The sequence below is a fragment of the Toxorhynchites rutilus genome, chromosome 3 (assembly GCF_029784135.1).
Source record: "Toxorhynchites rutilus septentrionalis strain SRP chromosome 3, ASM2978413v1, whole genome shotgun sequence".
Taxonomy (NCBI): domain Eukaryota; kingdom Metazoa; phylum Arthropoda; class Insecta; order Diptera; family Culicidae; genus Toxorhynchites; species Toxorhynchites rutilus.
The window spans coordinates 134321786-134349702 of NC_073746.1; the positions used below are offsets into that span (position 1 = coordinate 134321786).

At 36.3% G+C, this 27917-nt stretch overlaps 1 protein-coding gene across 2 annotated transcripts in view; it reads left to right on the plus strand.

Annotated features, from left to right (window-relative positions):
* Positions 1-25509, plus strand: part of LOC129777991 (inactive serine protease 54) — a 31057-nt gene extending 5548 nt beyond the window's left edge. The window contains exons 3-7 of one of the 2 annotated variants that reach the window (XM_055784609.1): positions 9568-9736; positions 10120-10299; positions 10601-10753; positions 23861-24188; positions 24263-25508. In XM_055784609.1, coding sequence (XP_055640584.1) covers positions 9568-9736; positions 10120-10299; positions 10601-10753; positions 23861-24188; positions 24263-24369 — 937 coding nt within the window. In that variant the 3' untranslated portion in view covers positions 24370-25508. Of the gene's footprint in view, positions 1-9567; positions 9737-10119; positions 10300-10600; positions 10754-23860; positions 24189-24262 lie in introns of both variants that reach the window. The other variant, XM_055784610.1, reaches the window with a different exon arrangement.
* The last annotated feature ends 2408 nt before the right edge of the window (positions 25510-27917 follow it).

Below are 27917 nucleotides of genomic sequence, written 5' to 3' on the forward strand. Positions count from 1 at the left end.
TTCGTTTAGTTGTTTAGGAGTTATTAACGCTCAAAATCTCGTTCTCCGGCGTAACGCTTTCACTTTCGAAACTTTAAACTCACACGCCAGTATAGAAATGAAAGACGTAGTCCTACGTCAATACAAAATAGACAAAAGTAATCAAAATTTATATCAGAATATTTCCAAAGAATTAAATTTTGCCATTAAAAGTGCAAACGAAGAGTATAATAGAAAGGTCGAAACAGAAGGTCAATCATGTCCGAAGAAATTCTTTAATTACGTAAAGTCTAACCTCAAAAGCAATAACTTTCCAACGCAGATGCATCTCGATGAAGATGTTGGGAATTCTTCGAACGAAATTTGTAATCTCTTTGCAAATTTCTTTCAGGAAGTATATACCACATTTTCCGAAGAAAATCGCGATCGGGACTACTTTTCATTTTTACCGGAATATCCAAATGACATATCGGTAAACTATCTTTCACAACAAGGAAAATGCCATGCATTAAAGAAATCAGATGGAACAAAGGACCAGGACCTGACGGAATAGCACCTGTATTTCCGAAGAACCTGGCTGAGGAACTCACCCTTCCCTTATATTGCATTTTCAATATGTCACTACAAACTGGAATATTCCCAGAAAAATGGAAACAATCTTTTTTGGTACCTACCTTTAAATCAGGCGCTAAATCTTACGTACGCAATTATCGTGGAATTGCCATTATCTCTTGCATTCCTAAACTATTCGAAGCAATAGTGAATGAAAAAGTCTTCCAACAAGTAAAGAATAAAATAACGTGTATGCAACATGGCTTCTTCAAAGGCCGCTCAACTGCAACTAATCTGTTGGCATTTGTGACATTTATTTTGAATGCAACGGAAAATGGCAAACACGTACAAGCTCTTTACACTGACTTCAGTAAAGCATTTGACCGCATCGACATTCCATTACTACTCTTCAAATTGCAGAAAATTGGAATGGAACAAGGACTCTTAAACTGGCTGAATTCTTATCTAACAAATCGTGAACAAATTGTTCATTTTTAAAATTCATTCTGTACGTTAATGACATCTCCTTCGTTCTCAAGCGTATAAATGTACTTGTGTATGAAGACGACATGAAGCTTTTCGCGGAAATTGGTAATGAAAACGACATCGAAGCATTCCAAAACGAAATACATGTATTCCATACTTGGTGTAATAAAAATCTACTAAAACTGAATGTAAAAAATGCAACTCCATTACATTTAGCAGAAAAAATCATGTACCAAATATTGTAATACGCCTTGGAAATCAAAATGTAGAGAAATGTGAAATAGTTAGAGATCTAGGTGTCGTCCTGGACTGTAAACTCACATTCATAGAACACTACAACTCTGTAATCAATAAGGCAAATAGTGTGTTAAGCTTTATCAAACGCTTCTCAAATAACTTCCAGGACCCATACACAATAAAGCTTTTGTATATAACATAAGTAAGGCCCATTCTGGAATACTGTAACATCGTTTGGAACCTGTATATGGTCGTACATGAAGGACGCGTTGAGTCAATCCAGAAACAGTTTCTCTTATTTGCACTCCGTAAGTTGAACTGGACCTCAATTTCACTTCCTTCATATGAAGCACGCTGCATGCTCATAAACATCCAAGCACTAAAGGAACGCCGTAAATTGGCAATGCTTTCTTTTGTTAATGATCTAATTTCGCAACGAGTACAATCAGCTGAATTACTAAAAAAATAAAATTTCTATGTACCTGGGCGTCAACTAAGAACACGAAATTTGTTTCTAACCAAAACATCCAGAAAAAATTATGCAAAAGTGAAGGGAAGGTTCTTATGATATTTCCAGACCCCTCCCCCCTCTCTAAGGGGGGGGGGTGTGGTGTCTGTCATACAAATGAAACACAAATTTCTGCATAACTCGGGAATGAATCAAGTAAATGAAACCAAATTTGACATGTTTAAGGTTTAAGGGGGCAAAAAATGTTTCTATGGTGGTTAGACACTCCACCCCTGCCATACAAATCAAACACAAATTTCTACATTGCTCGAGAATTAATTAAGCAAATGGAACCGAATCAGGCATATTGAGGTTTAAGAGTGCAATAAATGTTTCTATGGTGGTTAGATCCTCCTCCCCCTTCTCTTAGGGGGGGCTGTCATACAAATGAAAAATAAATTTCTTCATAACTCGAAATCTAATCAAGCAAATGGAGCCAAATTTGGCATTTGAAGATTTTAGGGGGCACGAAACGTTTCTATGGTGAATGGACACTCCTCCCCCCTCTCTAAGGGGAGAAGAGGGAAGGGGTCTGTCTTTTTTCTATCGTACTTTCTGTATCAAACTTTTATTCCATGTAACGGAGAAACATGTTATTCGCAAGTGTTTGAAAACTATCGAACGAGAATTGTGTCTGAAAATAATATGATATTATAATAAGTTTTGGTAGATGTACTAGGAATTTTTTAGTAAAAGGTAAATTCAACGGGATCGATTAAAAAATCAATCAATGAACAGTTCTGCGATTGAACTCATGAACTTGCGCTTAGTAAAAAAACGTGAATGTTTGAAGGTATTGATTTGTTTTATTGCTATTGATAACAAAAAAAACTAATTTTGGGCGGGACGAAGTTTGCCGGGTCAGCTAGTGAATAAATAAATATTAGGCTAACCGCCGCACTAGAAATATTTGATCGAGCTTGGAAACCAAATTCATATTTATTTATAAGATTGTTAATTGTAATGAAGCTTGCTAGCCTATTGTCTGTTGTGTATCGAGAAGGCAGGGAGAATTGAAATTGGTATATAATTTTCAGCTATATTTTTGGGGCCTTTCTTGTGGATTAATTTTTTTTAAGTTATCGGAAAATTCACCTCCTTCCATTTATTCATTTAAAAGTGCTGTTAACTTTGGAACAATTTTATTAGCATTAGGTTTCAGAAATGTAGACGGTACCAAATCAATTCCAGCAGTCCTTGAACATATCGCGTATAAAATTATCAACTTCAATGGCAGAAGCTGGAGTCAGAAAAAGCGAATCACAGATACTTCTTTTCAATGTATATTTTTGTTCTTGATTTACAAAATTATTCAACAAATTGATACGGAGTTGATTAGGAACATTCGAAAAGTACTTATTAAAGATATTGCACATATCAGTACTATTAGTTATTACTGCATTATTATATTGCAATTCGGTTATAGCATTCTTGGAATTCTTGGACTTTTTTTAAAAACAATCTCATTCATGATGCTCCATACTTTTTCTAATATCATGACTATTGTTCCCAATTAAATTTTGATAGGAAATAATTTGTCTCTGCCTAATGAGTTTGGTTACATAGTTTTTCTGTCTTCTATAATTGGAAGAACTTCGTTTTTTCCCATACATTCGTTCTGCCGATTTGTGTGCTAACCCTACCCGTATTTCGAATGGTTATAACTCGAACAATTCTTAACAGATCGGAAAGATGTTTGCATCAATTGATAGGAGATATTTCTACGCATCTATCACAATTAATGAAATATTATTTTTCATGAGATGAACAATTGAATAACTGTAAAATGTCAAGCGCTATTTAAACGCCCTAACTGTTTCCCTAACACGGACTTCTAAATTAGTGTGCCTGGGGGAATCCGCTTTTCAAATACATGCAACTCGGGGGTATTTTTTGGCGTTGAGTACTTTTGGACTCGATTGTCGTTGTGCAGAACTACAACCTAGACCTAAAACGTACTTTTAAACTGAGAAGCCTGAGAAAATCGTCATTTCAGATACTAGAGGTGAATGAACTTTCGCGATTCGAGAACTACGTAAACATGAGATGTGCAATAATTTCAGAGGGAAATGTAAAATACAATGATCGTTTGACAATTCTTCCGTTCACACATTTTGGTAGTCCTAGACATCATATCAAACGTAAAAGGACGGTCATCAAATTTATTTGCAACGAAGAACATATTCTATTACAAAAATTTTGATGCATTCTAAAATAATATTCGAAGTGGTAAACAAGAGTATTGCATAATATAATTGTACATAATACATAATACAACCCGTTACAATTTTTTTCCGAGGTGTCAGTGGTTCCGTTTCTTGTTTCTTTTTTTCTGAAGTACTGTGAAGTTTTGGACCGATTAAAAATCGCGATTAAGAACAAAAAACCAGGTGTATTGACGAAAGCAATGTTCCTCATCTACGATAATGCGTGGCCCCATTCTGCTCTCGTAACTCAAGAGCAATTGAAAAAATTCAAATGGACTGTGTTCGAGCATCCTCCTTACTCCTCAGACCCCGCCCCTAGCGACTATCACTTATTCTCGGTGATGAGACAGGCGTTCGGTGGTCAACGATTCGATAGCACTGAAGAAATTCGTGACGCAGTTACATCGTACTTCAAAAAGTTAGACGCTACGCACTTCGCGCTCGGAATAGAAAAACTCGTGCCACGCTATGAAAAATGCCTCGAACGTTACGGCGATTATGTAGAAAAATAGAAAATAAAACGTAGATGACGAAAATCACCTTGTTTTTTGTCCTAACTTTATTTTTCCGCAATATCTGAGGCACTGAAACATATTTATTAGTATATTAGAAGGTATTTTAATAATCAATATGAGTATTCGTTAGTGCCGTATATGTGAGTTTTTTTTCGTATAATTGAATGCATTGCGATAGATCTAATTTAGTGAAACTGGATCATATTTTAAAGGGTGTGTCACATCAAATTGCATCACGAAAAAAACGCTGTAGAAATTTAATTTTTAGGAATTATATCTTCAGCTTTCGCTTATAATCAGATAAGAGTGTATAGATCACGTTGGCCATGCTTCACTGTCAATTTTTCGTAAATTTGGAAAAATGTCGTCGAACGAAAAAGAGCGTCGTGAATTAATCCTGTGCACTCATTTCGAGAATCCGGAGCAGCGGGAGGGCCTGTGTACATACAAGGTTCAGAAGGCTCCTAACCGCGACGAAAGGCAAAACATGGTGGGGAAGACGCGAGCCCGGAAGCTGTACACCGAAATGCTGACGAAGCCGCATTGCCTGGTAATGGACGACGAAACCTACGTCAAAGCGCACTTTCGTCAGCTGCCGGGCCTGTTGTTATTCTCCGCAGAGGACAAATTCAGCGTTCCGGAGGAGATTCGCAAGCAGAAACTACCCAAGTTTGCCAAAAAGTACTTGGTGTGGCAAGCGATCTGCTCTTGCGGAAAACGGAGCGCCCCTTCGTGATGACCGGCACGGTAAACGAGCAGGTTTACCTTAAGGAGTGCCTAAAGAAGCGCTTACTACCACTATTGAAGCAGCACGAGGGCCCGACCATCTTCTGGCCGGATCTCGCCTCGTGCCACTATTCAAAGGACGTGTTGGAGTGGTACGAAGCCAACGGGGTCGCCTTCGTGCCAAAGGAAATGAACCCGCCCAACGCGCCGGAGCTTCGCCCAATAGAGAAATACTGGGCGATTATGAAGCAGGCCCTCCGGAAGAACCCAAAAGTTGTCAAATCGGAGGCGGACTTCAAGAGAAAATGGATTTCTGTTCAAAAAAAACTACAACCTGACGTTGTACAGAACCTTATGGACGGGGTAAAGAGGAAGGTGCGAGCATACGGGCTTGGGCTCGAAGTATGAATAAAAAGAAAATGCCAAAAGTTGTTTAATAGTTTTTATTTTACTGTCTAAAATTTTCAAATGGATCGGTCTACTGGGCGAATTTCTACAGCGTTTTTTCCGTGATGCAATTTGATGTGACACACCCTTTATTTCGTCATCATTTCATTTAGTTAGTTTCTGATTGTTGATGACATACGAGGTAATTAAAGATAAAATAATAAGGCTTTTCAATATACAGTTAAAATTGATAGCATCACCCCTTCCATATTTTGGAAATAGTAGTTTCGTATCTGTTTTCATATGCCATTAAAAATTGACTTCGAAATTCATAGTGCTTTGACGTGTTAGTTTGATCAGATAAGTTTTGGTTTGTAGCGTTGCCTGAACGGTCTTGGCTTTCTTTTTTTTCGTACAACTAAAACTCGACCAATCCTGTTAGCGTGCAACTATCGACTCTTTATTTTTCCGGAATTAATTCTACAAGCTAATTCTTCTACCTTCAAATTTCTGGGGAGGCGTTTGGAGTTACTCTGCTATATCTGCCGATAAATAATTATGCGCCGAGTAATCAAAAAATGTCCCGTGTGGGTTGAACTGCCACGAACCGATTGGAAATTTGAGATTTGTTTTACTCGCACAAAAATAATAAAATTGATGTCAGTAAAAAAAATGTAGACTCGGTAAGAACATAAGTTGAACAAAAATGTAATTAGAGAAGTGTTCGATTTTCGACAAGGATGATTCATTTTTGGAACTTGACGACAAAGCGCAAGTGTGCTTTAACCCTTTCGTCGCCCCGTCACCCAGATATGGGTGACACTTTCCTCGTTCAAATTGAACAGGATTTTCAGAAGGAATTTGATAGAATAGGCACCTAAATGTAACTATAGCATATGAAGAAAAATAATAAAATCATAACCATAATAGTATACTGTTTATACTATACTTTTTATTAATTTATAGTACAGATGGTTTGTACTGCAGTTTTTTGCAAAACCCCTATAATATGACTTTGGCATATGTTATTGTTATCAATTCGTCTTCAATTGAAAACAAACATTGCTAGATCATGTAAAAGTTATCTACAAACTAAGTTTGATCTTCATTTAATAATTTATTCGCAAGTTGGGCCCTGCAAGAAACTCAAAAACGTCGCATTGGGCGTCGAACGTGTTAATGAAATATGAAGAATGGTTTGACGAGGTATTCTCCAAGCATCTCTATATACATGTATGGAGGAATTAGGGCCGCTTCAGGTTATGTGTTCGTCTGTAGTAAAACATATACCATATGAGTGTATGTGAATGTAATCATCCGCCGCCGGGTTTATTATCGAATGTATCGTCGGCTGGATTCAATGTAGTAGAGTTTACCAGGTAACCTACTCAGGTTATTCATGGATTCAAATAGCTGAAATATTCAAGAATTCGTACTGCAATGAGGAGACCTTTTCAGCTCACGCTTCAGTATGTTCAGTCGCTACGAAATGAATTTGATGTTCGAGTTTTCGTTTTGTCGAAAGGTCAACTATTCGCATTTACATAATCACATCACTTACCACAGTGAATCCTAATTTTCCTTAACTTAACGCTATAGAGGTGACCTTTCTGGTCATCGGGCGGCGAATATCATACTAACATTCCTTCCCTTCCCCTGGTGACTGTAAGGGCGTGGCCGGCGTCGTTATTGACCATTTAAAGCTCGAATCACCGAAAATTGCACAACGAGCATGATTTGCTACAGTGGTAGACATTCGTTTAGCCGCACCCTATTTTTCCTCAATATTTTTAAAAATAAGTCAATTCTTTGTACAGTTTTGCTCTTTTATGATTATTGTTTATTTTCATAGAATTCATTCTAAAAAAAAGTATAAATTCTCTTTTTGTTTTCTAAGTAATTCAAATATGTGTAATCAGGGTGGACACTCGTATAGCCGCATCCTAAAGTTTCAATAAAAGAAAATTGGTGCGGCAAATTCACGGCGGATCACTTTGAAAACTCGATTTGGCATCGAGTCAGACAGCTTTTAAAGGGTTGCCATATTGATTATAGCCCAACACTCCTGAATTACTGCCTTGAGACTGGAAATGTTGTCAAATTGTCATCCGTTTGCATAGACCATCTCGGTCAAGATTCTCCATAGGTTCTCTATGAGATTGCAATCGACTGCAAGCAGGTCATTCAAGAAACGGAATGTCCTTCTCGGCAAACCATGCCTTCGATTGCTTGGAAATGTGGATCTATGTATAATCCTGCTGAAAATTATTCTCAATATGGTCAATCAAAACGTCCTCCAGTAATTGAAGATATTTATCGGAGTTCATTCGGGTGAAAATGAAACAAATGAGAAGCTTGCTGTGATAGGAAACGGCTCCCCACCCTGTCAAATTTCCGCCCCCAAAGTTTCGTTTCGATCTCACGGCATGCCGTCGACTTAAATTGTACCAATAGCAACTGTAACAGTCCGGACCATCCAAATTGATCTTTTTTTGTCGGAAAATACAACAACGAAAATGAGATGGTTCTGCTTATGGGTGGCGGTCAGATTCGGCTTCCCTTGAGGTTTCTTCCACGTGATGTTTGGTGACTCATTCAAGATGCGCGCAATATGCCTCTTCGTTACTGGAACAACCGATTCTGCCTTAATGTATGAGCAGGACATCGTTTCCTGGTTGCTTCGTGTCTTATTCGACCTTTAAGACGCAAAGTGACTTTGGTGTTCCCATTTGTGGGTCGTTATGTCCCATATTTCTGGCACTATTTAAAGAAATTCCGTACCACTTTCTCAGATAGACCAATTTTTGTTACGATCGAGCGATTAGAAAACTTTTGTTCACTGAATATCTTTATTATTTTCCGCCCCTCTTCCATCAATAGAATACCTTTCGCCATTCCTTTAAATTCCACGTAAATCACTAATCTGACCAACTTCTTACGTTGCACATCTAATATTTATCTTGTAAATTGAACATTCCCAAGTATTTTTTCAAAAAAACACAGATAGAGGCTTGGTGATTATGCAAAAATTCGATTTTTATGCCCTGCGGCTAAACGTATGTCTCGGGAAAAAACGACGTTCGAATGTTTATATCCACCGATGCCGTCTTGTGTGTGTGTGATTGTGACGCATGTCCTTTCAATAAAAGTGACTTAAATATACTATCACTACAGCAAATAAGTATCCCGATAAAAAGAACATTCCAAGTTGTTTTGTAAGTGTTTCAAGTTTTTTATTCAAGTGCGGCTAAACGAATGTCTATCACTGTAGTCCCAAACGTCATTCTTTGTGTTCTTTGTGCAATTTGGTTGGTTCAGATCAATCACGGAGAGCAACTACGAATTGAACAATCTACCCAAGCTCAAGCTCAAGATCAATATCCGTATTAGAACACGTGATATTTTCGATGCCTCTCAAACTTACTAATACTGCTCTATGATCGAAAAAACTTCCATCGTTCAGGGCTAACGAGTATTCATAGTCACATGAGTCCGTAAGTGCAGGATCTAGGATGGATCAACATGTTCTATTACTATAAGTGAAATTATTTTCGTCAACTTTATTAAGAAACGAAAAACCGTTAGACATGACCAGCTAAATCTGCTTGCGGTGGCCTATAAATTACTCATATTTTCATTTTTAGACTTCAAAAGCTATCACAATTGCACTACCTTCTAAAAACTCTTCGTCCAATACATCAAAAGTGTAAAAACTCTTTGATTACGATATCGCCCATGTGAAAAGCTTCATCAACATTTTGTACTGTGCCTTTTCCGCTGGCTACTAACGCCTCCATAAGACAACACTTCCTACCGCCGGGTAACCGCATATACATACCAAGTTTTAATATTCACATCCGATCCGAAACCGCTGCGGGGATAGACACCCACTAACTCCTATTTCGCATTCTCTTCTTTCCGATCGGCTTCATCGGCACATAATATACGATGCGGCCTGTATCCTCCGCAGTCGACTAATTAATCCTGGGGAAGTTTTTATCGTTGCCGGGAATCTCAGCCTAAGTCCAGCAGCCGAAGCACTCGGCTCGATGACAACCATCAGGAGAAACGTTATATCCATCATACCACACGTCAAGTACAATGTATCGAGTGGTGAGAATGATATCGCCCTGCTTAAGGTAAGAGCTGCTGTTCCGTTTTCAACCTACATTTACGCAAACGGATCCGGTTTTCAATTAAACAAACCGAGTTGTAACGTTTCGACCGAACATTTCGAACACCACATATCATGTCATGTCCAGAGGGGAACAAGCGATACAAATTTTGAACTAATATGATCAGCACATCATTCATTAAAACACACCGAGCTGGTACTCTGCCGCCAACACGCGGTCAGATGGGAAAACACCCCAAATCGAGACAGCGAGCGAAACAAAAATTAATTATAATAAATTTAATAAACTTTTGTGTCCATTTCCTTCCAACAACCCACGTGCGGCAACCCCGGACGGCGTTTGCGGGCGGCACATTTTGCAAAATGGCACCACTTGCACGTGATAAGCTTGACCGCTCACTTCCACTGTACAATACGACTTCGGTCCAATGGATAGAACTCGTAGGTTCGCATCTGAGGCCACCCACAACGACCCCTGCCCATCAACAGCAGCAGCAGACAACGGTTGCGACTAACAACAAAGTTAATGAAAACTGTTTCATAAACATTTATAACAACTCAGTCGGGGTGAGTAGTTTTTTTTTTTTTTTTTTGAGCTGCATCTCGCCAATCCTTCCCGCGAAGCGCACTTTGCTATCCCTAAAGGAGAAAGTTACGTGAGAATTATTTTATTTAGCTGCGGAATTTATTGTTTGCTGGAGGAGTTTGGTGAACTATTTGCAGCGGAAAAAGCAACGAAACATGCAAGACAGAAAGCAATTAATACTTCTGGTTTTATTTCGGAAACCTGTTTGTAGAATACTACTGAATTACGCTCGCACATTCCGAAAAATGTTGAACTCACGAATGCTTCATTGTCCCGCCACAGGTTTCGAACTATCCATACAGTGTGATAGCGAACGTTAGCACTTTCGACAAGTGGGTTTGTGACGCCCAACGAAGTTCTAAAATGGCAGCGGTAGTAGCGGGACGGAATGGAATTTGCGTCGAATATAGGTTTAGCGAAGCCAAATCCTGTCTGGTAAGTATGTGATTTGATGAAAATCTGGGACTTTATAGTTTGGCACTTCATAGCAAATTCATTTGTTTACATTTGTGCTCAGTGGCATTGATTAACCATGTGTTGTATAACATTTGAACATGGACTAAATCTCGAGTCATTACCGGAGTACCGGTAAGAGTCATTAGTAGTACCGGTAAGTTTCTTGGTTTTTTTTTTCAAAAAATAATGATTTATTCTGCAAAAATGGTTACAAATTTAATATTCAAAGTATTGCCAATCGCTAGTCACAACTTTTTCCCATCTTTCTGGCAATTCACGAATCCCTTTGCGGAAACAATCGGCCGGTTTTTCGGCTAACCACGAATCGATCCAATTTTTGACTTCATCAAAATTGGAGAAGTGCTGGTCAACCAGGCCATGTTGCATCGATCGAAAAAGGTAGTAATCGGACGGAGCAATGTCTGGAGAATACGACGGGTGGGATAGGACCTCCCATTTCAGCGTTTCCAAGGATGTTGTGACCGGTTTCGCAACATGCGGCCGAGCATTGTCGTGCTGCAAAATATCTTTATCTCGTATTGTGGCCCGTTTTCCTTCAGTGCACCACTCATACGCATCAATTGTCGTCGGTAGAGGTCCCCCTTCATTCGGTTTTAGCAGCTCATAGTACACCACATCCAGCTGGTCCCACCAAATAGATAGCATAACCTTCTGGCCGTGAATATTCCGCGCGGTCGTCGATGTTCATGCATGACCGGCATATCCATACGTTGCCTGACGTTTAGGATTGTCCTAATAGACCCGCTTTTGACCGCCAGTAACGATTCGATGCAAAAAAAACCCTTTCTTTTATGCCGTTGGAGCAGTTGTTCGCATGTGAAAAAAACGGAGTTCGACGTCTCGTGACTTTAATTCATACAGCACAATTTCCATTGCTTTTAAATGATTGGATATGGTTTGGTGAGCCTCTCCAAATGTATCTGCAAGTTCTTGTTGCGTTTGTGACGGAACTGGATCGAGTAAAGCCTCCAATTCTTCACCTTCAAATTTTTTTGGCGGTCCGGAACGTTCTTCGTTTTCCAAGTCAAAATTGCCACTTTTAAACCGTGCGAACCACGTTTGACACGTTCGCTCAGTTGGAGCATGGTCACCATAAGCTTCCACCTAAATGCGATGACTTTTCGCAGCTTTTTTCTTCATATTGAAGCAATGAAGCAACACTCCCCGCAAAAACACTCTCGTTGGTACGAAATTCGACATATTTGAAGTGGCAAAAAACTATTTCGATTTCGGTTTCCCGGGAGTCGACACAAATGAAAATTAATTTTGGGGATCGACGAGGTCTGAAAATCGACCCCTATAAAATAACTAAAGTTTTTATTTGTTTTTTGTCGCTGTACATTTTGAAAACTCTACAAGACGATGAGCGTGCGCTAGAAGGAAAAAAAATTACAAAAAGTACAAGATGAACAATTCGGCAAGTAAAAAAACCTGAACAGATTGGCGCAAGATAATGTGTTTGAGCGCGTAAGTTTTACAGGGAGGTTTTAAATTTCTCTGTATTTTAAACATATGATGAATTTCATGCCAACTCGACTGGTGGTTGGCAGCACCATCTCAGATAGCAGTGAAACGATGTGGGTGTAAAGACATGGGTCATTTAAGCAACTTTGCATACTTGAAATATTCGAAAAATAATTAGACTACTTTTTGGAAAAAGTCAAATTGTTTTTCTTAATGTTTTACACAATATTATTACTTTAAAACTATGATACCTACGAAATTCATGTCAAAGGATGAAATGTAGGAAAGTGTTTACATTTTTATAAAAAAATACCAAAAATTTGTTGGAAAAAAATTTCGCTTACATAAAAGTTATTTTAAAAATTAAAATTAATTTTTCTCAAAAACGTATTTTTTAAATTCTCAAAAATATATATATGAATAGCCCTTACAATTTCCAACAAGTCATCCATACATCGAAAGATGGGTACTTTTACGGGGGAAAATAGTTTTTGGAATATATGTCATTTTTGTATGAAGAGTCCTGAAAAAAATAATGTTTTGTTCGTAACATTTTTGTGTGTAAATTCTCACGTTTGACATGTTATTGACATGTTTCTAAATAGAGAAAAGTTAGCAGAGCATTGAAATTGCGCCAATTTATACATAAAAATGTTCCAAATAAACATGAATGATATTTTTTCAATGAAAAAAATGAAGAAGTTGTTGTTTGAAAACCTTTTTCCATGTAAATGTGCCCATATTCCGATGTATGGGTGACTGGTTGTAAATTTAAAGGGCTATTTATATCTATTTTTTCCGATTTTTAAAAACACATGTTTTCGAGAAAAATGAATTTGAATTTTCAAAATATTTTATTTTCAATTTTTTTTGTTTGATATGTTTTAATGAAAACATGAGTAATTTCCTACATTTTATTCTTTGACCAACTTTTTGTAAATCTTATAGTTTTTAAATTAAGATTGTTCGAAAAAAAGTTGATAAAACTCAAAATTTCAAAATAACCTACAAAAAAAATCTATCAGACCTACAAAATTTTAGTCAAAGGATAGAATGTAGAAAATTGTTTTAGTTTTCAATAAAAATTATCAAAGAATTTTTTGGAAAAAAAAATGTCATTGAACAAGAAATATTTTGAAAATCAAACTTCATTTTTTTCGAAAACATATGCTCTTAAAATTCTAAAAAAAATATATAAATAGCCGAATAGGACGATGGGCACATTTACATGGAAAAAGTTTATCGAACAACAACTAGTTCATGTTTTTCTTTGAACAAATGCTATTAATGTTCAATTCGTTACATTTTTATGTATAAATTATCGCATTTTAAATGCTCTGCTAACTTTTCTCTATTTGGAAACATGTCAAACGTGAGAATTTACACACAAAAATGTTACGAACAAAACATTATTTTTTCAGGAGTCTTCATACAAAAATGACATATATTCCGAACACTATAAAAGATAGAAAGTTGATGTCTTCAACAAAAGTTTATATTTTAACAAGATCTGAAACTTTGTCGAATACACTATATTTTATTCCTTAATTGACTTTAAACAAAATTAGAATAAGTTGTATTTTTTTAAAAAAAACATGTTCGAAAAACTTTTTCCCCGTAAAAGTGCCCATCTTTCGATGTATGGATGACTTGTTGGAAATTGTAAGGGCTATTCATATATATATTTTCGGGAATTTTTTAAAAATTGCGTTTTTGAGAAAAATGAATTTTAATTTTTAAAATAACTATTTTGTCAGAGAAATTTTTTTCCAAAAATTTTATGGTAATATTTTGCAAAAATTCAAACAATTTCCTACATTTCATCCTTTGACAAGAATTTTGTAGGTATCATAGTTTTTAAGTTATAAATTTTTGTAAAAAATTAAGAAAAATCAAGTAATCAAGTATGCAAAGTTGCTTAAATGACCCATGTCTCTACACCCACAACGCACTATGGGGGATTTCCATACAAGCAGGCGGACAAAAATATTTTCATCATTTTATTGACACTATTGGCATTTTTTCTACTTGGTATGGTCGAGCCAAGTTGATTAAAACCATTTGTTAACATATTACGGTCAAATTTCGATCGAGGTATGTCTTTTTTTAATAAAACCAGAGGAAATAATTGTAGGATTTGTTGGGAATTCAGCCCCTCCCCTTTCTTTGGCTGCCCTCTAATTTTTAATATGCTTCTGGCCACCTGTAATGTGCAAGGAACATGTATGCCAACTTTGGTGAATATTGATCAAGCTTTCTTGGAGATATGATGTATTATATTTATAAATATATATATATATATATATATATATATATATATATATATATATATATATAAACGATTTTAAGAAAAAAAAAGTTTTCTTTTAAATGCTACAATTTTGCTCAAAATTGTGAAGATTGGTTACCAGCCTAATAAATTAGATTCGTATTTTTTTTAATTGTCCATTAGGGTGCCTAGTTTTGAAATAGGGTAACCAGAAAAAAAACTTTTTATAATTTTTTAATTTTCAAACATTTATAGCTGCAATTAAAAATTTGAAGGATTTTCAACCATGTAATAAATATAGGTACTAAAACGTTACATAGAAATTCAAAGCGGTTACGATGACGTTGAATATCAAGCAGATATGTAGGTGGAATCTAATTTATGTGTGTATAGAATTTTCAAAACGCTCCAAATCTCGTCGTTGCAGGTTGTTGCATGTAAACTCTTAAGCACTTGTTAGTATGCACCTTAAACTAGAAAATAATCAAGGACCTGACCCGGGGGCTCCTGGGAGTAAAAAGATGCCGATCAACAAAGTTAAAATTATGATTTTTTTTTCTTATTTTCTTCTTTATTTTCTAGTTTTCCCCAATAAAACTAGTTAACTACTTGTTTTTCGGAAAGCCCAATCAATAACGTTTTCAAGAATATAATGAACTTTAAATTTATTCTGTTATTTGTGACTAAAAAAAGGTTTTTTGTAATTCGCTTTTATTGGAAAAAAAAATTGCATTTTTTTTTTTAATTTTCATGTTTATTTCTTAATATCTCAAGTATGGTACCTGCTAGAGTGCTGAAATTTTGAACTTTTCTTAGTTAAAGTGTCTTCTTTCTATAGCAAATATATAAAAACAGATTGGTTACAGTTACTTTTCCGATTTTTGTCCGCCTGAAATCCTATAGTGCAACGTTTCACTACTATCTGAGATGGTGCTGCCAACTCCTAAGACGAGTTCATTTGCGTTTTGAAACACGTTGGAGCTTGAATGACAGTACACTCATCTGTTAATTTAATTCAAGAGATTTCAACGTGTTTACATAGCTTAATAAAGTGAACTAGATTAAAGTGATTTAGAAAATGCTTGGTTATCTATGTGCATGGCGTAACAATTTTTTTTAAAATTATTTCGGGAAACTTGAGATGGGTTGCGAAGAGAGAGAAATGTTGTTCAATTTGTTCGATTGTTCGTTTGATTAACCCTTCACGCTCAAGGAAAATATTTTTCCCTTCTACAAAAATCGTTATCGATTGTTCAATTATTATTGAATCGAATTTTTTTTTCACTGAATGTCAAGATAAAACGTATGTCCAAGACAGCAAATGTGTTTCTGAACCAAAAAAAAAGAACCGTCAAACATGATCTGACTTAACAAAGACCACATAATACATGTGTTTATGTGCAATATCCTTTATCCTGTGCTTCACAAGTGAACGATTTTTTTGGTAGAATACCATAACTAACTATTTATCTTACTTTTCTGATAATTTTTATTATGTTTTTTATATTACAAAGCAATAAATAAAACACCGATATAATAAACCTAACTCTCCATTTATTTACTTTTATAGTCCTAGGGAAAAATAATTCCTATGAAATTATAGGAAACCTATACACCCTGATATGTTTTTCTGGTGTTATTATCTTACTTTTCACCCACGATAGCTTAAATATTGTGTTGTATTGGCATATTTAGTCTTGGACATCTAATGGTCCTGAAAGGGTTAAAGATGAAAATATGTGGCAAGAAATGATTTTTGCTGCACATATGGAGACTGATACCAGAGGAGAATCGATCTCCTTTTATTACCAACAAAGCTATTCCATGGAACTGAATGTTGCTGATGGTACACGCTCTATGGTTGGTCGTCATCGTGGTTTTAAAGCTCACTCAAAGTTACAACAGGTGATTCACAGACAGCAAAAAAAATTGAGCCCTAGATCACATCAGTCTTTACTATATGTTATACCAATAAGCTTCGAAGCAATTCTTGGAACACTCGATTATTTGCTCAGGCTATATGAGGTAAACGACGAAATCTTTGCCCGGTTATTTCTACACGATTTTCTACAAGATTTTCGGCTTTTTTAAATTTTTGTTTCAGCTGCAGGGTAACGACTTCAACTCGATTAAAAGTATCGGCTTTTCTGACGAAACCTTAAAAACAAAATCTGAGCAGAAAAGAAAAGTCACAGTTTTCGCATTCGTCAAAATTATCACAAAAGCTTCAAGACCATATTATATTATCATATGTCACTCACTTGGACGCATTACAGAGGGATTTTACTAAGATGTTTTAGGATCTTAAAAATTTTCATATTTCTCAATGGATAGTAAATCCGTACTATATCACAACCATGGAATTAGCCACGGTGATAAAGTCTGCTTCATTTAATATTTGAACACAAACAATTGCGTGTAGTTCAGTCATTTATTAACGAATTCATAATTTGTTTTTCATACAAATGTATTTTTTTATTTATTTTTTTTATGAAAGAGTAAAGAAAATTACTCTTTCATAAAAAAAATAAATAAAAAAATTTATTCATTGCTGTTTCGAAGAAATTCTCGTACTTTTCCCGTAATACGGCACATTAGGCGGCGCACACCCTTTTCGTCCACCGTTTTGGCGATTTGATTCCACCAGTTCTTCATTTGAGTCATGTTCCTAACAAGTTTTCCCTTTGCCTTAAGCCTCCGCTTCGTGATTGCCCAGTATTTCTCTATCGGCCGGAACTGGGGGCAGTTTGGGGGGTTGAGGTCCTTCGGTATTACGCTGACCCCGTTCGTTGCGTACCATTCCATAACCGTTTTGCTGTAATGGCAGCTTGCGAGGTCCGGCCAAAACATTACTGGACGGTCGTGGGCACGAATAAACGGCAGAATCCGTTTCTGTAGGCACTCTTTTTTGTAGACTTCTGATGTCATTGTCTTGTCAGTGAGAAAGACTTTGGTTTTCTGTCCACAACTGCATATCCCCTGCCAAATCATGTACTTGCGGGCGAATTTATCCGCAAACACGAACTTAAATTTTGCAGGTACATCCCCCCGAGCCATCGCCAAATAAAATTTTTGACCTGGGATTTGCCCAAAGTCCGCCTTCACGTAGGTCTCATCGTCCATCAGAATACATCCGTCGAACTTGGTCAGCACTTGGTCGTACAGCTTTCGAGCACGGATTCTGGCCACATTGTTCTGCTTCAGCGTCCGATTTGGCTGTTTGCTGGCTCGGAATGACCTTATTCCTTCCCGGAGACGAATTCGTCGCACCGTACTGTGAGCGGCCTGGAACTTATTGGCCAAATCGCGGTCTGAAAGATTGGGATTCCTCTTGACGGCCTTGATGACTTTCCCACGCAGTTTCCGGTCGACAGTTCCACTCCGACGCTTCGAATGCGGCTTCCGAGCCGTCGTCAATGTTTCCTTGTACTGCTTGATAACACGCCATACGGTATTTCTGGGCATTTTAAGCTGTTTAGCTAGCTTAGATGCCGACAACAATGGATTTTCAAGAAAACTGTGCACAATTTTATCTCTCCGTTCGGCTTCCATGGCGGTTGTTTACAAAATGCTATCGTTTGGTGTTATGACATAAATACATGGTGAAAGGTAATGAATTTCCCGACACGTGGGTGAAAAAAGTTTCCAAATCCGTCCACTAGGAGCGCCACAATGAGCAAAAGAATTTGTTCCAATATTAAATGAAGCAGACTTTAATGCAAGAAAAGTTGATTATCATCAGCACGGATGAGGAGCTTAAGCAGGAATACATCCAAGGTTGTCATAAGTTCTGGTTACAACGCAATATTGAAACATAGTATCCTGCGTTGTAGGACATTGCTGAAAAATATCTTCTTGTTTTTTCATTATCATATTTTGTCGAAAAAGGCTTCAGTGTGTTTATAAACAACCCGAAACCGATGGAACCATTTGAAAATCAACCAATATTGAATCGTATCTTTGATATATTGGTAGTTGCGGATAGATTGGTTTGCGATTTGAATGTTTTTATAATTTTTGAGTACCGTTTTGTCTCATCTTCCGAACAGTCTTAAATTCCGTACACTCAATTTTTAAATGTAAATTTACTAAACTTTAATATTACAAATGATTGAATAATGAATCCCCTGACATTCTTAGAAGTATACGCTACATTTTAACATCATTTACAGGCATTGATTTAGCCTATAGATTAAAATAATATACATTTGCAAAAAAGTTACAGTCAAGACCAAAGATAAAATGCTTGCGTTAGCAAATTGCGTAAAAAACAAGCATCGTTATATTTTTATTTTTGTAGTTCTTTCAATTTCTTTGTTTGCTTTTTTTCATGTTAAGTGCTAGAAAAGGTCAGAATATACAATAAATAGATGAAAAAATGATATTTTATGCAGAAATATTCATTAAAATTAGTATTGAAGTAGTGTTCGGAATTTGAATCAAGTTCCTTTGCATGATTAAAATTCCGAACACTTCATTTTAAATGTAAATTTACTGAACTTCAGTGTTATAAATAGTTGAATAATGAGAGCCTTGACATTCTTTGGGCTATAGACTACATTTTCGCATCATTTACAGGTATCGATACAGCCTATAATTTATAATATTAAGCATTTGCAAAAAAAGTGACAGTCAAAACCAATGATAAATGTTTGAGTTAGCAAATTCCGTAAAAGAAAAGCATCGTTATTTTTTCAGTTTTTGTAGTTTTTTCAACTATTTTGTTTGCTGTTTTCATATTGTGTGTTCGTGTTCGGAATTTGAATCAAGTTTCTATGCATGATTCAAATTCCGAACACAGCATTTTAAATGTAAATTTATTAAACTTTAATGGTATAAATAATTAAATAATGAGAACCTTGACATTCTATGGGTTATAGGCCTCATTTTAACATCACTTACAGGTATCGATACAGCCTATAATTTATAATACTAAGCATTTGCAAAAACGTGACAGTCGAAACCAATGATAAAATGTTCACGTAATCAAATTCCGTAAAAAACAAGCACCTGTCATTCAGTTTTTGTAGTTTGTTTGCTGTTTTCATGTAAAGTGCTAGAAAAGTAAGAATCTACATTAAATGGATAAAAAAAATATTTTATGCAGAAATATTTATTAAAATTAGTATTGAAGTGGAGTTCGGAATTTGAATCGAGTTTCGACGTATGATTCAAATCCCGAACATATCATTTTTAAATTTTTACTGAACTTTAATGTTATAAATAATTCCATAATGAAAACCCTAGCATTCTTTGGTTTGTAGGCTTCATTTTAAAATTCATTTACAGTTATAGATACTGCCTATGATTTATAATATCAAACATTTACAAAAAAAGTGACTATCGAAAACCAGTGATAAAATGTTTGCAAATTCCGTTGAAAACAAGCATCGTGAAATTTTCGATTTTTGTATTTTAATTGCTGTTTATACGTTCGTTCGGTAAGAATCTCGTTACGAATATACTATAAATTGTTTAAAAAAAAACCTTTAATGAAGAAATCTTTATTAAAATTATCGTTAAAGTAGTGTTCGTAATTTGAATCAAGTTTCGACGCATGAATCGAATTTTGAAAGAAAATGTTTGAACACTATTTTCCGGCAAATACAACGATAGTTCACAAATTAGGGTACCAGGACAACCCAATTCTGGTGCAACAGTATAAATAAAAACATTTGTTAACAAATGTTTGCATGCACTTTCCTTGCAAAACGCAGGTCGCAGGTGCAAATCAACAAAAGTAAAATTGATTTTCTTAGCCAGGTCTTCAACTAAAACCACAATAACAAAACCGGGGTCCTGAAGTAACAGGGCGAACTCGATTATTATATTACATTTTTATATAAAATATTTTTGAATTATAATTTTTCAAAGTTAATCGTTGGTCTAAAACTCATGTTTACTTTTCTTTCCAAAAATGACGTTTTTTCAAAAATTCATAACATTCATAACAAAAATTCATGAACTACCTAACATATTTGGATAATCGACATATTAAATTTAAGTGAATGAGCTAGTCTTCTTTGAAAAAAATATTCAGTTTGCAAAAAAATGGAATCCTTTTCGAATAGATCTCGTCTAGTCGCATAGGAATATCGAACGAAGACTAAATGTTAACTTCGAAAAATAATAACTCAAAACCGATAAAAAACACACCTCTGATTTTTGAATATTTTATGTAAAAACTCTTCAGCTTTCAAGGAAAAAATATAAAAATATATAGCGCCCTTGGTCCAGAAACCACGTAAACTAGAAAAAATTAATACAATCGATAATTACGAAAACTAAATCAAATTTCCTTGCACGTAAGATATTTTTTCACACAAGACTAGCATATTTGCTTTAATTTGATATATCGATCATCTGGATCGGTCCAGTAGTTCAAAAGTTATGATTTTTTAAACAAATGCATTTTGCCTGTTCGAAATTTGAGACTAATGTGTTCGAAATATGAATCAGGGACAAAAAAGGGGGTTCGGAATTTGAGCCAAATGTGATTAATGTAATATTTTAGTTTTTCACCATGAGAATATATTTGTGAATCAATTCGTTTGAAGTCAAATGAAAAAGAAGGCTCTATTGTATCCAAAAATAAAATAAATTTCCTGATAAAGTACCATTTTGAGGAATGAGACACTGTTTAATGGCCACCAAAGCTTAAGTGTTCGGAATTTGAGACAAAACGAGGGGGCTGCCATACAAATGAAACACAAATTTCAATTTTATTAAAAAATTAAACAAGCAAATGAAACGAAATTTGGCATGTGGAAGTTTTAGGGTGCAATACATCATTCTATGGTGGTTAGAAACTCCTCCCCCCCCCCTCTCTTAGGGGGGCTGCCATACAATTGAAACACAAACTTCAGCATTACTCGAGAATTAATCAAGGAAAAGGAAATGAAACCAAATTTGGCATGTGGATGTTTTAGGGTACAATAAATATTTTTACGGTGGTTCGAATCTCCAACCTCCCTCTCTATTGGGGGCTGCCATACAAATGAAACACGAATTTCTGCATTACTCAAGAATTAATCAAACAAATGAAACCAAATGTGCCATGTGGAGGTTCTAGGGTGCAATAAATATTTTTACGGTGGTTAGACACTCCATTCCCCTCTCTAAAGGTAAGTTGCCATACAAATGAAACACAAATTTCTGCATTACTCGAAAATGTATCAAGCAAATGAAACCAAATGTGGCATGTGGAGGTTTTAAGGTACAATCAATGTTTTTACGATTGTTAGACACTCCATTCTCCTCTCTAAGGGGGGGCTGCCATACAAATGAAACACAAATTTCTGCATAACTCGAGAACTAATCAAGCAAATAGAGCCAAACATGAAATGTGAGGATTTTTGTGTACGAGAAATGTTTCTATGATGGTATGACACCCTTTCCTCCTCTGGAGAAGAAAAGGAGTTCCATATACATAATGCACATATTCCAACCAAACATGACAATTGAAAAATTTCGGCAAACTCTGAAGGAAAAAGGGAAAATTCGAAAAATTCAATTCGCATATGTTCTACTATTACGTATTGACAAGCGTTGATAGTTCATTTGATGTTTGCGCTAATGAAATTGATCTTTGTTCGGAAGTGGAAATGGATTTTAATGTGGATAAAAATGGATCACCGAATGTGTTGATAAGAGCAAAACTCGAGAAAGGAATTGTCCGATTTGCTGTCTTCATTCTATCATATTTTCTGTATCAAACATTTATTCGATGTAATGGAGAAACATCTGCAAGTGAATAAAAAATCTTGCACGAGAATTGTGTCTGAAAATAATCTGATATTATAATGTTGAGTTTTGGAAGAAGTACTGAAGTTTGATAGTAAAAAATAATTTTAAAGGGTAGATTAGAAGGTCAATCAATGACAGTTCTACGATTGGACCCATGAACGTGCACTTAGTAAGAAAACGTGGATGTGATAACGAAAAATAAATTTTGGGCGGGACGAAGTTTGCCGGGTCTGCTAGTAAAGGATAAAAATGAGCATTCCACATCTATATACCTACTAGAAATGAAACGCATATCCTGAAACTATCTGGTATCCGGCATATCCAGCCTATATTTGCTATCCGGTCGGATACCGGATATTATAAAACAAATAATTTCTCATCATCACAAGATAAATATAACAAAAAAGTTCATGACCATAATGTATGCATAATTAAAACTAAGGTTTGATTTCTGAAATGTCAGATTTTTAAAAAAAATTATTAATATTTAATCAAGACATTTAATTTTTATTGGCAGTGAAATTTAACCAGTGATAAAATATGATGGATAAATAACAATTTTACAGCAGTTGGTGGTGACAGCCGATTGCGTTTTGCTTCATTCACCAGGCCTGCTTTAGAGAACAAACTTTCGCTGTAAACATGATTGCACGGAACTGAAAGATAAGCTCTAACAAACCTCGCCAATTGAGGGTACTGCTTAGAGTTTAATGATTACCGAATGTTAAAATTATTATTGCGATCGATTCGAGATATTTTCATAACAGCCAATTTCGTTACCAATAGGATTTTTTGCCTGAACGCGACGCTTACTATCATTTTTATTTACCACATCGTTAAAACAGTCCCAAAAGATGTCCTTGTCAGAAAAAAATCTATTCAAGATTCTTGACAGAAAACCTGATACTCTATTAATGGATATTCACTCTAAATGAAAACTATAATAATCGTTCTTTTATTCATGTAAAAATGAGTTTATGCTCCCTAAAATGTCATCTTATATTTGCTCCATGCACACATGCAGTTTCGCCCTGTTTCGTATTTGCAAATAAATAGCCGAATATCCGGCCACCGGATTTTCGGTTAACCGGCCAAACTACTATCTGTTTCATCACTAATATCTACATACATAGACTATGTAATTTATCATGTATATTTTCACTGTTACAACATGTTATTAATATGCGTGATAAGTTTTTGTCTAATAACATTCATCAACAGAAACGTGTTATTATGGCTTAAAACTCGGAAAAACACCCATGCTTGTCAACCATCAATCAAATGTGAACGCAATGCATTCGATATAGTATTACCATATTGATCACATTGATCATTAACAATACTAACAAGCGGAAACAAAACAGCATTTTCAATCAGCCCATCAATTCAAACACGCACAAAAAAAACTAATTCATATAACCAGCACAACGTGTTCAACTCGCTCTAGCGTATGCAAATTAATCCGCGTGGCAATAAATTTAGTATCAGCAGCTAACAAAACGCTACCGAGCGGTAATAATTTTAAATTCAATAAAATGAATAAAATCAGCAAAGCAAATACCAACCCTTGCTTCACACGTTTGCAGCTCGACTCGGATGCCCTGAGGAACAGCGCAGAGCGGGGAACAGCATTGGTATGCAACTTCAAATTAGCAGCCATTTTGGCGGAAATAAATCCGCCATCAAATCCCCAAAGCTGCATTGCTATGAGACGGACGACCGCGTATTACATCCCAGTCGAGCCATATCTAGATTGGATTGTAAGCGAAATTGGGTTCGTATATACCAGCGCTGCCAATGGGACCATTGGGTCGTTGACAAGTGCTGCCATCAACCCCCAACACAATCCCTCCGGACCACCGGCTGGCTCGTGGAGTGGAGCACAATCCACGGTGAAACCACACATCAATGAAGGTTCGAAAACTTCCTTTGAAACATATTGCGGTATAAGTATTTCTCACTTCTTTCCTTCTGTCTCATCCTTTCAGTGAAACAAAAATCTACTGCAGCGTCCATCAACAGCGGAATCGCATTAAAACATATTCTCTTTAATTTATTCATTCCATTTGCCTTCGTCTATCGATTCCATCACTGATGTCCGGTTTGGTCGGAAGTCATCCCTACCAGAGGGCCTCGAAACTGGAACCACATAACACAGCGCTTTTTACCACCATCCCTCTGGCTTACCCGCAACCCCTCGATCTATTTTATGATTTGACCATCAGACAACGGAGTAGCGCAGACGAGTATACTTTTCGCACATATCACCAAATAAACGAAGTAAAAACTTTCAACCTCCACCCACACTTTTACCGCAAGCGGGCATAAATATCGAGTACGTAAACAAATTTTCCATCACACGGTTCGAATGGCTTTCCGGGCACGAGGTGCAAAAAAGGTGCCACTCGCACCGACTGGTTTAATGAAATTTTAATTTCACAAACAGGCCAGAAACGAATCGAATTTGGGAGCACACGAATATGAGCACAGCAATTTGAATAATTAACACCAACCGGTCGCGATTTGCTTCGAAAGTCCACCCTAGACCAAAGGGTTGAATGACATCGACTGATGATTTCCGGAAGTGGCATAAACCATAGTCAATTGCGCATCGGTTTTTACGCTGTGACTTCCGTGTGGCTAGCGGCAGTAATGCATGAAACCCTATCACACCCCGAAGCTACGCCGGGGCTGAAAATAAATCACTACGAACCAGAGAAAATGTTGCTCGCTACTCAATCCACCTTACAGTGCAACAGTGCAATTCATTTAATTCGTCGCTGCTTCGAAATTGTGGAAATGATTTGTCTGTGCAATAATTACCAATTTGTTATTTAAAAAAAAACTGTCCATGTTTAATATCACTAGAAAACAGAAACTGTAGATGAATTAAACGTAGGATTCAAAGAAAAACAGTTCAACTGAATTATCTTTTGTATTTTTTCTTCCGATATGACTGCAGCTATGTTTTCTGTAAATTGATTTGCTGCATGAGTGTAATAAAAGAGAAATTCAGAGGCCAAATTAATATCTTTTTCAACATTTAAACGGTGGTCCTAAAGCGACTCCCCATGGATCTCATGAGTAGTGCTGCCTACCGATTTTCTAACAGTGTCAAACGAAGAGTGTTACAATGTTATCAATGTGGTCGTATGGTTACATTTTTTCTGCTCCCATCATGCTCGAGTCTTAGTACCATCTTTTATCTCGAATTTTCATTGCTTTAATCGACGAATAAAAATGGGTGGGTTATATCTATGATATAACCGCAAGGTTGACTTAGAACTACCTTAGCTTTGCAATTATTTGTTTGTATTGATTTATTTTTTGATTGAATAAAACAATTTCCGAATTCAATTGAATTCAATAGGCTGTCAAAAAAGTCCTGCGGTATTTTTTTTGAATTTTCATTTGTTCATAAAATTAGTTACAATCATCTGTTTTAAGTCAAATATGCGCCGTTTTGTTCGATGACTTGTTCCCAACGAGATGCCAACTTTATAATACCCCTGTTATAGAAACTCGCTTCCTTATTGGCAAAAAACTCGGATAGCCAATTTTCACAGGCCTCTTTTGTGGCTAGCTTCTGACTACCTAGCTCATTCGCCATGGACAAAAACAGGTGGTAGTCACTTGGTGCAAGGTCCGGACTATACGGCGGATGCAAAAGAACCTCCTATCCGAGCTACCGGAGCTTCAGGCGCGTCACCAAAGAAGTGTGAGGCCTGGCGTTGTTCTGATGGAAGACAATGCGGCCTCTGTTTATCAAAGATGGCCTCTTCTTCATGAGTGCTACCTTCAAGCGGTCCAGTTGTTGGCAGTACAGGTTTGAATTGAGCGTTTGGCCATAGGGAAGCAACTCATAATAGATTATTCCTTGACAATCCCACCAAACACACAGCAGAACCTTCCTGGCCGTTAATGAGGGCTTGGCCACCGTCTGAGCCGCTTCAGCGGGCTTCGACCACGACCGTTTGCGCTTCACGTTGTCGTAAGTGACCCACTTTTCATCGCCAGTCACCATCCGCTTCAGAAACGGGTCGATTTTGTTGCGATTCAGCAGCGATTCACATGCGTCGATTTCGGTCAAAGATGTTTTTTTTGCGTCAACAACCCATACATCGAGCTTCTTTGTGAATCCTAGCTTCTTCATATGGTCAATAACGGTTTGATGACTTATCCCCAGCTCTTGGCCGATGCTACGGCTACTACTATGCCGGTCTTTCTCGGCTAATTCAGCGATTTTGTCGCAATTTTTGACGACAGGCCTTCCGGAGCGTGGCGCATCTTCGACGACCTCTACACCAGAACGAAAACGTTGAAACCATCGTTGTGCGGTGGAAATGGAAACTGTATCGGGTCCATAAACTGCACAAATTTTATTGGCAGCTTGAGATGCATTTTTGCCTTTGTCATAGTAGTACTGTAAAATATGTCGGATTTTCTCTTTATTTTGCTCCACATTTGCGACACTATAACTCACGAACGACTTAACCAAACAAAACACTGTCAAGGACTATTATAGCGCGCAAAAATACCTTTCCAACAAGCTATAGTATGACTCGATACAATGCATACAACTAGAACTACGCACTTATAACGACACCTCGCGGAAATACCGCATACCGCTTTCAGAGCTTACTAATACCAACATTTTTCGATGCAGAACTTGTCAATATCTCAACTTTACTCAAAGTTATTGATATTTCATTCCAACGCTCGCTCTTTTCATTTGTTTGTCATTCTTTCTGGGGCAAACATAAAAAATGTTTACTATATTTTTTGTGTTTGAGTAAATTAAAATTGAAATCATGAGTTTTCGGGTAAAAAACCATCAATAACTTTGACCAGGATTAAGATATTGAAAAAAACATGAAAATGAAAAAACGTGTTTTTTGCTTATTTAACTTTTATATTTCAAATTCTACATAAAAACTGTCTTCGTACGAATTTTAGAGCTTATCAATACCAACATTTTGCGATGCAGAACATGTCTATATATTAATCCTACTTAAAGTTATTGATGGTTTTTTACCCAAAAACTCATGATTTCAATTTTAATTTACTCAAACACAAAAAATAACATAGTTTTGAAAATCACGCATCATGTAGAGTGAAATATGCTTTTTCAAATGCCGCCAATAAACTTTGTTTACGTTTGCCCCAGAAAGAATGACAAACAATTGAAAAGAGCATGTTTTTTGGGAAGAAATATCAATAACTTTGAGTAAAGTTGAGATATTGACAAGTTCTGCATCGAAAAATGTTTGTATTAGTAAGCTCTAAAAGTCTTTCGAAGACAGTTTGCATGTAAAATTTGAAACATAAAAGTTAGAGCAAAGAAACAGTTTTTTTTCAATGTGACCCTAACGTATCTTAGAGAAAAGGCCCTACATCGGTTATTTCAAGAGATAGAGAAAAACTTTGTTCTACAAAGATGTCTCAAATAATTGGAGCTACAACATTGTCGAACTATGTTTACCTCTATCTATTAAGATAAGAATGTTAGATTTTTTATTTCATCGAAAATTTTGGTCACCCTATTTTTGATAACATAAAAAAGAGCGTTCTATCATGAGTAATAACTTTGTCTAAGACAGTTTTTGTCTAGAGAATAACTGTCGAGGCTCTAAATGCTAATTT